At 39.9% G+C, this 14,152-nt stretch overlaps 2 protein-coding genes across 3 annotated transcripts in view; one reads left to right on the top strand and one right to left on the bottom strand.

Annotated features, from left to right (window-relative positions):
- Positions 1–2,669, top strand: part of LOC306971400 (NT-3 growth factor receptor-like) — a 55,449-nt gene extending 52,780 nt beyond the window's left edge. For both annotated transcript variants that reach the window (XM_079567659.1, XM_079567660.1), the window contains exon 18: positions 528–2,669. In XM_079567659.1, the coding sequence (XP_079423785.1) occupies positions 528–713 (186 nt within the window). In that variant the 3' untranslated portion in view covers positions 714–2,669. The remainder of the gene's footprint in view (positions 1–527) is intronic.
- Positions 2,670–12,391: 9,722 nt separating this feature from the next.
- Positions 12,392–14,152, bottom strand: part of agbl1 (AGBL carboxypeptidase 1) — a gene marked incomplete at its 5' end in the record, with an annotated part of 42,790 nt that continues 41,029 nt past the window's right edge. Inside the window, one exon of the mRNA XM_079568085.1 lies at positions 12,392–12,771. Coding sequence (XP_079424211.1) covers positions 12,537–12,771 — 235 coding nt within the window. The 3' untranslated portion in view covers positions 12,392–12,536. The remainder of the gene's footprint in view (positions 12,772–14,152) is intronic.

The following is a 14,152-nucleotide window of genomic DNA, read 5'->3' as shown; positions in this document are numbered from 1 at the left end:
TAATACATCCAAAGTGCCCTTTTAAAACAACAAAATCGTCTGTTTACTTGGCATAGTTTTCTTTCACCTGGTGACCCACATTTTACTGATTTTTATTTATTTATTTTTTTACTTAATCCAGTTTAAAAGTGTTTATTTTCATTTATTGTGATAAAAATATGGTTTGAAATAGCCTCTCTTAGACCTTTCTGAGGAGGTCCATGTACTTTTTTGGTCAAATACTGTGCCTTATAGTCTGTACTGGTGCATTATGTCTATCTACAAACCATTCTGTTTGCTAAACTCACATAAAACAGTCACAACATGATCAGTACCTTTTTATTCGTAATTTCACTATGCTTGAAAGTCTTTCCTGTTTAGACGGCATCACTTTTAAAATGGAAATATAATAAAATTAATAAACAGATTTTTAATAGTTGAAACCAGTCCGTCAAACACTGCACTAAATCATAGTGTAAGGGCCATTAGCATTGTCATTTCCATTCAAAGACGATGCCCCATTTAGACCTGTGTGCTCCTGTTTGCAGGTAATCGAGTGCATAACTCAGGGCAGGGTGCTGGAGCGGCCGCGGGTCTGTCCCAAAGAAGTGTACGACATGATGCTGGGCTGCTGGCAGAGAGAGCCCCAGCAACGCCTCAACGTCAAAGACATTCAGAAGATGCTGTTCACGCTGATGAAGGCCACGCCCGTCTACCTGGACATACTGGGATAGGGCGCGAGGACAAATGGAAGGGAAGAAGAAGCCTTTGTGGATTTCTGCGATCACGGTCGGATGGTCCTAAAGCATGGGCATAAAACAAACAGGTTTTTTTCCCCGGAATGAGACCACTTTTCCTCCACCTGCTGGAGAAAAAGAACTGACATGGACTCCAGGCGTCAGGGTGACAAAGGATATGGACAACACCCTTGTCGTGCCGTGATGTGGGACATTTGGTTTTGGTCAGTATTGTTTCAGTCTATAACAAAGCATATTTTCTAGCATGGATTGTATTCGAGAGGATTGGGTAAACATGATTGTACTGTTTCTTTTCTGGTCTGACTCTTTCCCTCAGTTGTCCCTCACCTATGCATTCATAATTCATCATTTTTGGTGAACCATGTTCAAAGAGTTCTGTATGAGTGACAGCAAATATTTTATGTTCACCTAATGTGACACTTCAACCATCCACATGAACTGAAAGTGAGCACGAATGTTTTCTTTTCTTTTTGTATTGTTACCATTGGTTGAATTCTTCATGTCCATTGACGTTGACATCAATAACATGTCTCTCTGGCCAATGAGCAAAATGCTGCATTATTTGCTGAAGCTGCACCTCCTAATGAATGAAATTTTATGACTTTTGATGATGACACTCATTGTCTGATCTAAATTTGGTGGAAATAAGCATTGATGTAACAATGAAATATGATTTTAAAGTTCTTAAGGAGCAGTGGCACCCGATGTGTTCACATAACAAACATAAAACATGTGGAGAAACATGTGGAGATTACTTTCTGTAATCTCCGATGATGAATCGCCATCGTGTTCTGTCTTTTCCATCTGCAAAGCCATGTTAACGCGTCACCGAGCAGACCTTGTTGAAATGGGCGGTGCGGCCTGAGTGACTGTCTGTCGCCATAGAGACCTATAAGTGCCTCCTACTTCTTTCACTGGGAACTCCAACAATAGTCTTTTATGATAAGAGCACTTTTACTGTACATTTTGTTTACCTGCTTCAAATGTACACTAGCTGTTACTTTCTGTCTTTTTCAACAAATCTCCTACAGTAAGAAAATCACACAAAAAAAACTTGAAACCTTTGAAAAATTACCACCAAACGGGTGGACAAAAAAGTGCTTTTTCTACTCTTTGCAGCTTAACACATTTGTGAAATAACTGAATGAATAGTTGCTTTCTGTTTGTAAAAGTAAATACAGTATACATGTTATATATTTCTATTTATTTTTTATTTGAACTCAATAAGTGGACCTCCGCCATGCTCTAAAGCCATTTGAATATTCTGCTACAGGCTATCATTGGTAAGCTAGCTACGAATTAGTTCATACCAGGAAGTATTGTGACATACTGTAAGACCAACACTGTTCATATAGACACACATGCGCAATTCAAGTTTTGTGGCGTGGGGGTAAAAGGAGAATGTTAACGAACAAAGTTGTGTTGCTTCGATGAAGAATGTACATATGTAAATTTCTCTGTGTATGGGCTATCTTAACTTATACTGAGTTTGTTTTGTTCCTTAGTATGTTGTTATAAAAGTATGTACAAACAATATATTTTGATAATCTTTCTTTACAGATCTAATAATGATCTCGCCATGCCATTCTCACCCACTTTGAGTTCACGATTGAAATATAGAGCCATAGACGGGGCTGAGCAAGAACATTTCTCTGCTTAAATTTATTTGTGTTTTATGTTTTTACAAAGCTTTTTTTTTGTTTTGACAGATACACTGAAATGATTTGATATAGTGTGAAGCTGATGATCTACGTGTGGGTTTAGCGCTAACATGAACTTGTAGTAGAACACATTATGTGGACAATACGTTGAATGTAAAGAACCAGAATTTGTCTTAAAATGCTTCTAGAATATTTGTGCTTCTGTTTGCCCCCTTGTTAATTGTGAACACAAAACCACAAAGAGTGAAAAAGGGAAGACTTTGGTGATGCTGGTACTGGTACTATGACAAACTAAAGCAGTACTAAGTAACTTGTTTACCTTAATAAATCCTTTTCATAGTCCCTCTGGAGGTAATACAAGTGTTAATGGGGTGATTGGCCTTCGGGTCGGAGGCACCATCACACACTAATGGAATCGCAAAGAAGATGCTAACAGGCTAACGGGCAACGCTAACTGTGGGCTAGCGCTACTAGCAGTACAGTATTTACAGCCAAGTTTGAGTGAAAAAAATTATCTCCATTGTGTAATTGGATGTACAATATCCCTCTCTCTCTTTTTGTCTTATCTGTCAGCGTCGTATTAACTCTCAAGGACAATTAATGATTAAAAAAACGTAACATGCTACGACACCTGCAGTGGTGCTTATGGCCTCTAGGGGCATGAGTTACTTAGTTCTGCTTTAAATGGCAAAAGTGAGACACTGCAGGTCAGAAGAAAATGTATGTTTATGTATTAGAGATGAGAATTTGGAACTTGTCCTAGAGAATACTGAGCATAATTTACAGGGCTCTGAATAATGGATGAAGCCATGGTTTGAAATGCCAGGTTTCATTTGTTGTGTGAGGGTTAAAAGCTCAGGAACGTAGGCTAGAAATGAGATGTCAACAAAAACGATCAGAGATTCAGTAAAAAATTAAACACCTTATCGTGTCGATCATAATTTATTTGTTCCCACGTCAAAGTGTCCAGTGTTGAGAGAGTGAAATGACTCCAAACCTCAAAGTTTAAAGATGAAGCGCTGACCTGTCTCGCCTTAATGTTTGCTCTGAATATAATTGCAATAAATTAAATATAACCAGAACAACTGCACATCATTGTATCCTGCGCCAGTTCCCTTTAAATTCAACTGCTCCTTGTCCATGTCACTACAAGTCCTTTTTATTCTGCACTGTTCTTGCCTTTTTACATCTGAATACAATGTTATAGCCTGTCCCCATACAATCATTTATAATTATGTATTAAATCTTCTGAGAACTCATGTTGTCCTTTTAAAATGTCGAGATGTGGTGAACTTTTGAGGTGGCTTTGTGTATGAAATAGATTCATTAAAAATCTCCATCTTAACCCATTAATCCATTTTGTCTTCATTGTTAAAACATTGTCAATAAATGTGTGTAGAATTTGACCAGTATGATCTACACTTGTTTGGGCAAGCACATGGGAGGATTCACCCCAGAAATGAGGTTGGGAGTGTGTGCGTGTGCGTGTGCGGGTGCGTGTGCGTGTGCGTGTGTGTGTGCCGTTCTCTAGACAACAGCGGCGGCGGACAGGTGACCTCTGGGAAATGAGGATCTCAGTCAGGGCAGGCAGGCCAATTTGCTGAGAAAAGTGTGAGGTAGCGCCAGAGTGAGATGAACAAAGATAAACAATGGAGGAGACAGAAGTGCGATGAAATACTTTCAACACAAACATTTTGACCAGCTGCAGAAATGACCTGACCTGGAGTTTTTGGGGCGGTTATGGATAATGTTGTATTGAGGAACAGTGGACATTTTGTGAGGCATTTTAGTTAGTTGGAGGTATGTACTGTTGTGCTCAAAGGTTTACATATCCTGGCAGAATTTCATCATAGGCCATCATTGGCCTTGTTGACAACAAAAAAGTGCACCATACCTACTGTGAAATATGGAGCTGGTTTGCTGCTGCCAGTGGCTCCAGCAGAATAAAGTGAAGGGAGAGCTCAAACATGCAGTTCATGCAAGACAACCCAGGAACTTAGGAACTTAGGATGTTCTCCCCATGCTGAATATGGAGAGAATATGGAGTTTGGTCAGCCCTTAATATTATGTCTATGGTCAGCCCTCTATCCACTCAGCTGAGAGGAGCAGTGGCTGAGCAGGAGTTAGTGATGCTGTTTGAGGTTCAGTTGGTGCTCACATGTAACTCTCTCTAGGCCTGTACTAGGCCTGGTTTAGATGTGATTTAGTCCTGCCTTAGTCCTGATATTGCCTATTTTTGCCCTGGCTTAATCCTGGTTTAGTTCTGAGTAGCCCTAGTTTATCATTAGGCTATTTATTATTCCGTATTAGATTGCTGTGTTGTTGTTTTTTTGTCTTTTTCTACAAAGCCTTATAATGCTGGAATATAATTTAACTTTAATGTTTAGACCCAATTCTGTTCTATTCAAGCTGTGATGATAACTACATTTTTATTAATTTATCCAAAAATATGAATATGTTTGGAAGTGGGAGGCTCACCCCTGACCTGCCCCGTGGCCAATGACAAACCACAAATCTCCCCCGGTGAAAAAAGTAATGCGGGAGCCCTGCTGTAAGCACCGCTGACTGTGAAAGAGGATTTTCTCAAATGAACAACATAATAACAAGCCAAAATGGTTAATAAGTATCGTTTCAGCACTCATGTTCATTTCTTTGGTTGGGCCTCCTTTGAATAAGTGGGATCCTGACAAATATGTCAAGAAATGGGTTCTTCTTAGATGTAGGACTGCAGAACACATGCCAGAATAGATTATAGAAACAAATAAAATGATTGGATCTGGCAAAAGCAGAATTTGTTCATTTAGTAAATCACATAGACCCCCCAATCATTTTTGATGGTTAAAACCTGCTAGAGGATATCTAAAAATAATTCAAGGCCTTAAAAAATTTTGGAGAATAAAATAATTAAAGTATCAACACCTTGTATTGTGCAGTAATAGTTTTGCTAAATAGAGTTACTCTCTATATCCCAAACCATGAATGAAAACAAGTTGAAATAATATAGTTTTTTCTTAATTTAAAAAAATATATATTAGGTATCGGATCGGGACTCGGTGTCGGGCAATTCTCAAAATCAAATGACTCGGACTCGGGGACAAAAAACCTGACCGGACATCCCTAATACAAACTGACCTTTAAGCAGACGGTACGTGCAAGTCAAAACAAGTTTGTTTTAACATTTCGTATTGATTGAAATCATTAACCTAGTACATTTGTCCAAAACACATCCTGCAGTACTGACGCCACTGGTTATCCATAGACCGTGATAAAGACTTTGTTTCATGCTAGCATTTGGAGCGTGGCCATGTTGTTTTTTGGGAACAATTCCATATTAAGGTATGTGCAAGTGAGCTTCTCTTTTAATATTGAAAATATTTAAAGACAAAGAACAGGATGGTGTAGTGCGTTGTAGAACAAGCACATAAAGGCCATATTAAAAACACTATTTCCAATAATGAGTTAAAGAGGGGCCAAACAACTTGTAAATTAATGGGCGCTTGAGGCTTCTGTCAAGAAATACATTGTAACTTGCTTAAAAACGTACAAGAATTATATCATGATTTCTCTTGTCTCATTCTGAAATAAATGTTCCATGTGGAAAAGTATTGGAGGATGTGTTTTGGACAAATGTACCAGGTCAATGATCTGTTTCAATCAATACAAGATGGTTAAACAAACTTGTTTTGATAAAGACTTGCACGTACTGTCTGCTTAAAGGTCAGTTTGTATGCCTGATTTAGAGGCAGGGCTAGAAGCATAAAAGACTAAGATGTAACTTGTATTATTGGCTGTTAAATTGAATAAAGACTTCTGAAGGATGTGAGACCCAAAGGCAGCATGAGTACTCCGTGAGACTTCACCCAACCTGCTCTCCCATGTATTTCATACTCCTGGAGCATGAAATACAGCTGCAGTGACGCCTCATTCAGTTGAATTGATGCAAGTTAGCCATTTTATACTCACTACTGCCACCTCAGGACATACATGTAACCGCACCTTCCATATTAAGCTCATGCATGACTGCAATTCGGACCCGAAGTAACACCTTTTTGAGTGACAGTGCAGGATAATTGTGGTGAATGTGGGCTCATTCTACACCTTAGGACATTGTTGGAACATGTAGGGGGAGGAAAATACATAATTCTAACATTTTTAAACTCTGTATAGTCCCTTTAAAGGGTTAAAATCCATTAAATTATTATATGTTTGGTAGTTTTGGAAAGACATCAAGTAGTTCAAGGGATTAATGTAAAAAAAAAAAAGTAGGAAAAAAATGACCGTGTGGTGATTTTATGGCTGTTTTTAGGCGTGTACAATTTTGTACACTACGGTGGCGAATGTAAGAAAATTAAAGGATGACACAAGGGTTAATCTCAGTGGGACTTTCCTGGTTAAATAAAGGTCAAATAAAGAGAAAAAGTATGGGCCGCTTTACCATCATTCACCATCACAAAAGACTACAAGCTGTCACTGATGTTAAAGGGGGCAATACACAGTATTAAAAACTGGGGTATGTAAACATTTGATCAGGGCCATTTTGGTACTCTTATTTTTCATTATGATTTAAAAAGCGCAAACTCAGTTGTTTGACCATAAATGGCTTCACACAACCAAAAACTATGAGAAAAAAAAAACGTTTTGTGTTGTCTTTCATATTCTTTGGGAAATAGTAAAAAAAAAAAAAAAATTCTGCCATGGTATGTAAACCTTTGAGCACAACTGTATATTAAAACAAATCTCTGTAGTGTTATCAAATTATCTTAACAATGACAAAAAAGAGACAAATAAGTTGTAATAAATGCTAAATTAGGATCTGCTGTGATGTAGTGGTGGCACGCTCTGAGGTGATATTACCAAGTGGCACCCCATGGAACCAACGTTTGTCAACCTCTGTTTAATGCCATTATTTACCTTTTCACTTGTATCAAATGAGACGCCGAACAAACTCAGCACACGCATGAAGGATGGTTGCTCCCCACGCTCCAATGTGGCCTGTAACAGATCTGTCTTATCAGAATTCAGATCTGGAGCTCTATCTGTCCAGAGTGTAATTAAGAAGGATCAGGGTCCGAGGGAGAGAGAGAGTCCTACCAGCGCTCTCAGGGGGGATCAGGTGTTATCTCAAAGGCCGGCGTTTCACTCAGAATGATGCAGCTTCACGAGACACCATGCACTTAAAGCTATATTTTAACATATGAACATTAAATGAAATAGCTCTCACCTGCCGTATAATAACCTTTGTATGTGGTTGTATGACTTTCCCGGTGACTCGCTAAACTGGTCAGGGTTGGGACCGGCTTCAAAGATGAATAGGAGTCCAGTGCTTTTTGTAGAACACTGGCTGAAGTTTCTTTTTACTGGTTTAAATCCAGTAAACCATCTCTCTGCACTGTTGAGCCTGTAAGTGGTCCCAAAATGCCACGCAGATCTGAAAATCCATACTGGGCCTGAAGAGGCTGTATGATGCTCAGTGTGTAGAGTTACTCTCAGCCGTTGGCCCAGTGCAGAGGTCGACCCCTCAGATACTGTTGCACTTTAACGGCTGCCTGTCAGCGCAGGGGATGGTCCCGGGCCAAACTTATCAGTAATATAATGGGACCATTTCTAGATCTAAATTCTGAGTGATTTATTAATTTCACGTATCATTTAGTCATGACAATCGTACAGCTGGACACTGCTGACAACATCAAAAAAAAATTTTGTTAGAGTGAAGTCTCTGAATTTCTGGTGGGGGGGGGGATACATTTATTGACCTCCATTATGCATAAAAAAGATTTATACATGGATCATGTTCTTCTCCTGCAGGATCCCTCGGTGAGTCTGGAAAAGCCTGGTGTGGCCTCTGTGGGCTCAGATGACTTTTCAATACTCAACTCAATTTGTGGTTTCTAGTATTTCATTCAGACGTATCATTTTACTACAATTGTTATTACTCTATTACTCAGTGTACACAATCCAGCCCTGCGCAGCCAGAGCATGACTTCTGTCCACTTCTGGATACTTTTATTTAGCTTGATAAAATCATATCAAATTCTGACAAAATGACTATTGTGGATGGAAGTTTAGACTCACTTCTAAAGGAGAAAGACGGTCAGACTGGTCAAAAACGGTCCCACACATTTTGAAATAGGAGGTATAGGATCTTCTACATTGAACTGGCCTGCCATTTAACTCACTGTAAACCAGGGATCTCCAACCAGTTGCTCGGGAGCTCCCAGTAGCTCTCCAGCCCTTTTTAGCTCACCAAAGACTCTCCACTTTTCCATGTATGCTCTGTGACTCACATTTAAGATGTATTTTATTTTTGTTCTGAACATGTTGTGCACAATCTGCAAACATTTATGGTTAAGATAGCAAAGTATATGGACAAAACTTAATTCCAAGTTGAAATGTCATCATTACACATTTTACACTAATATTTAGTACACAAAATAGTGACTTTTATGTTAGCTTGCTGGGTAAAATAGGTTGGAGACCCTTGCTGCAAACCAACAGGAATTCACATTATTTTCATATTCACCTTGAAATATTATGAACCATCAGTCTGCTCTTTAATTTCCTTGTCTTGACACACAAAATCAATCTTTTTACAAAATAAATGTTCCTGCCTTTACAGAATATTGTACATATTGATGTCAATCAATTTGATTTTTCGGATGAAAATCTTTATTCATAGTGTAGGGCAATGTGTTGAGAACAAAATAACATGAGAATGATAAATGGAAATCAAATTCTCAGCCCCTGGAGGTCTGGATCCAAAATTATAGTCAAAATCAAAGTAACAAATCAGGTCACTGGTTGATCCAAATTCTGTAGAAATTCCTCAAAACGAGTCTGTATCCTCCTCAGTAGTGTGTGTGGCCTCCACGTGCCTGAATGCACTCCCTAAAATGCCTGGGCATGCTCCTGATGAGACCACGGATGTCCTCCTGAGGGATCTCCTCCCAGACCTGGATTAGAGCATCAGTCAGCTCCTGGACAGTCTGTGGTGCGACGTGGCATTGATGGATGGACCGAGACATGATGTCCCAGATGTGCTCTATGGATATAATGTGGATTTAAGTCTGGGGAACGGGCAGGCCAGTCCATAACATCAATACCTTCATCATGCAGGAACTGCTGACACACTCTTGCCACATGTGGCCTGGCATTATCAGGCATCAGAAGGAACCCAGGGCCCACAGCACCAGCATATGGTCTTACAATAGGTCTGAGGATCTCATCCCGGTACCCAATGCCAGTCAGGGAACCTCTGGCTCGCACATGGAGGGCTGTGCGGCCCTCCAATGAAATGCCTCCCCAGACCATCACTGACCCACCACCAAACCGGTCATGCTGGATGATGTTGCAGCAGCAGAACGTTCTCCAGGGCGTCTCCAGACTCTGTCACGTCTGTCACATGTGCTCAGGGTGAACCTGCTCTCATCCATGAAGAGCACAGGGCAACATTGGCCAATCTGCCAATCGCGGTGTTCTCGGGCAAATGCCAATCGTGCTGCACGGTGTTGGGCAGTAAGCACCGGCCCAACCTGTGGACGTCGGGCCCTCATACCACCCTCATGGAGTCGGTTTCTGACCGTTTGAGGACCAACATGCACATTTGTGGCCCTCTGGAGGTCATTTTGTAGGGCTCGGGCAGTGCTTCTCCTGTTTCTCCGTGCACAAATGAGCAGATAGCGGTCCTGCTGCTGGGTTGTTGACCTCGGTCGCCCCCCCCAGGTCTCCTGGTGTACTGGCCTGTCTCCTGGTATCTCCTCCATGCTCTGGACACTGCGCTGGGAGACACAGCAAACCTTCTTGCCACAGCACGAATGGACGTGCCATTTTGGATGAGCATCACTCCCTGAGCAACTTCTGTGGGTTGTAGATGCTCCTCATGATACCTCTAGTGGTGAGAACACTGGACAAATGCAAAAGTGTTCCAAAAATACGGTACAAAGGATGAAGACAGGGAAATGGTGTGGTCACCACCTGCAAAACCATTCCTCTTTTGGAGTGATCTTGCTAATTGCCTCTCATTTCCACCTGTTGTCTGTTTAATTTCCACAACACCAAGTGAAATTGATTCACAATAAGCGTGGCTTCCTAACTGGACAGTCTGATATCCCAGAAATTTGACTGACTTGGAGCTACATTGTTTTTTGAGTGTGCCCTAAGTTTTTGTGAGCAGTGTATATATATATATATAAATATATATATTAGAGAGATAAGTAGAACAATTTCTAAATATATTGTACTTTAGTGCATCTTGGATTGACACGACCGTCTATGAAAATTGACACCGCAGAAGCAAAGGACTTGATAACGTTGGTAAGTCTGACTTCATGGCCCCTTCATATCAATATCTGGGCCTGGGGCAAGGCTGGATTTCGTTTACATGAGTCACAGTGCCCCTGGGCGATAGGCCTTACCGTAGGTGCAGAGGCTCTCAGACTACTAAATTATTCACTCATCACAAATCATAGTACACATTTACCACATGCTCCTGTTTCATATTTTGTTTTGGTAAAAACCTGATATCAGAGACTTGGCCTCAGAGGAGCTGTGTCTGAGCCTCTGCGCCACTAAAGAAATGAGATGCTGAAAACTATGGCCTAAATCTACAGCTACATGGTTATTGAATTACATAAACATTTAGACTTTTCCACGGCTAAAAGATAATGAAAGAACGTTTTATTATTATTTTTGCTAAACTATTTGCGATCATCTCTTCCTAAATATACCTGCCATTTAAATATATATTGTGAATATTGAATATTAAGGTGTACTTAACTGTCCCCATAGAGATTGTCCTCTGTATTTGACCCATTCTTTGATGCCGCTGGAGCAACCCGTATGAGCAGTGGGCGACAGAAGGTCAACCTATTGTATACATTATACGACCTAATAAGCTGCTTTTACATACACTTTCTTTTTACTCTTTCTTTATGTTTCACCAGTGTAGGTTGTTTGAGAAGGCCCAGCTTTTCTTTGTCAGCACATTGGACACATTACCATATTGTTCTATATCCCACAAGAGCTGCATTTATGGAGATAAAGACGTTGGCTCAGTAACAGTGTGGCCCTGGTCAAACTCGCCAGTAATTTGTGCGTTTCTGTTTTGTGCAGTAGCAGCTCCGTTTCCTGTGGTTTTCCTTGCCTCCTCACACCCTCACACAAACTGAAACCATAGCTGTGCAGAACAGGCCTATGGGATTGGACAGTTAAACGTCCAATTAACTGTAGCGATCAATAGCGCTCCCTCCTGACCGGGCTAATTAACTGCTACTGTAACCAGAGAACTGCTCCAACACTGCCATGTTTACTCTGCTTTACACAGATAGGTCTTCAGGGACTACAGGCGCGAACATATTTCTATATAGCCATTGTTCAAACACGGAAAATGTCTCGACCACTGCTCTAAGTGAGGACAGGCAACTTAGTAAAAACACCTCTCACAAAAGTAGACAGCAATAGGAAACGCATAATTATAACCACTGGCAGCTTCCTAAAGCTCAATATATGTTTTATCAATCACAAAGTACAGAATTCTTTTTAATTTGTTTTTATTTAGCAGAAATTGTACATTGTTGACAAGTTGCTCACTTCAATCAACAACACTCCATGCACCATCTCCCACAAGTTTTGTACCTCAGATACAAAACATTATTATGTACATTTTTTTTTCCAAACTAAATTTTATATAAATATACAATAGTTATTCCATCCATCAATCTACATAAAACACTCACTGTAAATAAAGTAATTTCTATTCTATTTACAACATTTAATGTTACATTTGAGCACACACACTGGATTAAGACACTCAGCCACAAAGCTCATTAACTAGCACCTGTAAATAAACTTGCAAAAAGGAATTCATTTTAAAGTCCAAGACCAAAACAAGATGAATAAAAATGAGACTTAAGATCCGGTGCAATTCCATTTGGAAAAGGGTTGACGACTCTTTTCTATAATATAGAATCTAAAATATAACAATATACAATACAGTACTAAATCAGTCACACTGACCCTTTGTAAAAATGTAAAAAGCTTCTTACAGAAACTTCACATGTAACTAACACCAATCAACCAAATGGTCAAACCACAAAGTCTGGATTTCTACACATGACAGATCCTCAACAGGACGTGTCGCTGCTCACTCACTCTCTAAGGAGGTCTGTGTGATCAGGTGATACAGCCTGCTCTTCATGTTGGACTGTTGAGACGCGCTGAAGCTGTTCCTCTGATGCTCTTCCTCCCTCTCCTCATCTTCATCCGAGCTCGTCATGTTGTTGTTGATGTCTATGTCGAGGTCGGCCCCTTGAAGAGCAGGACAGTCTTTGGAATATTCAATTTCCTCGACGCACGGAGGCTCATCATCTTCAAAGCAGCTGCACAGAAAGGATTGCGGTTGAAAAAAGGGTGTAAAAGCCAATTTAATCTAGCGACATCTCCATGGAGACGAGCGGGTGATGTCCAAAGTTAAAAGTCAGGTCAGAGAAGAGGCTGGCCCTATCACAATAAAGAGGCATTTGAAGCTTAAAAACATTCTTTGAGTACAACAGCATTTGTATTTTATGTTTTATAATTAGAAATGTGTCCAAGTGAAGAAAACCCTGTTGGAGGAAAAGCTTTGGGAAAGGCCACTGCTGTACAAAACATCGTCATGGGTGTCTGGTGTGAAGCTGAAGACTGCACAGAGTTTAAGAGTTGTCCTGTGAAGGATTAGAGACTTTGTGGAGGAAGTTTTTGTGTTCACCCTATGACGCAGCAGAATCGACAAAATGCAGATCAGAGTGCTTCAGCAGCAGAAGAAGAAACAACCAAAGTGAACAGGATTACTCAAAACTGCATGTTGGTTTGTTTCAACACGGGATTAAATAAACTGGATTTTGCATGATATGATAATGTCTTGTCTTCTTTAAAGCCACATCAAGTGTCAAGTCAAAATAAATATCTTCTTAGAGTAAATATTTTTCAGTTGCTGAAATACTCTTTAAAGGGATGTTTCACGAAAAAAAAAAAGAAAAAAAGAAAAATTTTGAAAAAAATAAAATTAAAGGGATATTTCAGGATTTTTAACATAGGGCCTAATTTCCTAGTTATCCAGAATGCTGTTCATTACTGGAGATATATATTTCCTTATATTTGAAGAGTTTAGTGGTGCTAGGCTAGTGCATGTCTATGGTAACTAGTAGCCTGCGTTAAAAATAGTCTGACCCAAGCACAGTGCACATGAGGCAAATCATTTATAACACCAGACCACCGATATAAATGTCTGTGTTGACTGAATAATTCTTGAAGTACAACCAGTTTGCATTTAAAATAACCTATATTTGAGCAGCATCAGCTTCCTGGTTGTAAGCTACACAGCGGTGGAGTGATCTGCTAAGTTACCGGATCTACAGTAGTTTGTTTACTTGTGGCCGACATTACTACACGTGGAATTCACAAAGGAGCTGTCTACAAATCAGATATGGCAACGTTTGGAGGACTACCCCATGATTCTGAAGAGGTTCACCATAGACATGCGCTAGCCTAGCACTAGCCTAGCACCACTAAACCCTTCAAATATAGGGACTGTATGAATTAAAAAAAGAAATTCTCCAGAAATCAACAACACAATTGTGTCAAATGTTTTGTCAAAAATTCTTCAAATTTCCCTCTAACTTCCGCCTTGAGCGCATTTTCTTAACACAAATCTAAAAGCTTCTTGAACAAAAGTGTCAAAAGGGCAACAAAATAAGACGAAAACAAGATGAAGAACCAATA

Source organism: Gobius niger (genome assembly GCF_951799975.1).
Source record: "Gobius niger genome assembly, chromosome: 12".
NCBI classification, from domain to species: Eukaryota; Metazoa; Chordata; class Actinopteri; order Gobiiformes; family Gobiidae; genus Gobius; species Gobius niger.
The sequence above is the reverse complement of the archived record's forward strand: the minus strand, read 5'-3'. Positions and strand labels throughout refer to the sequence as shown.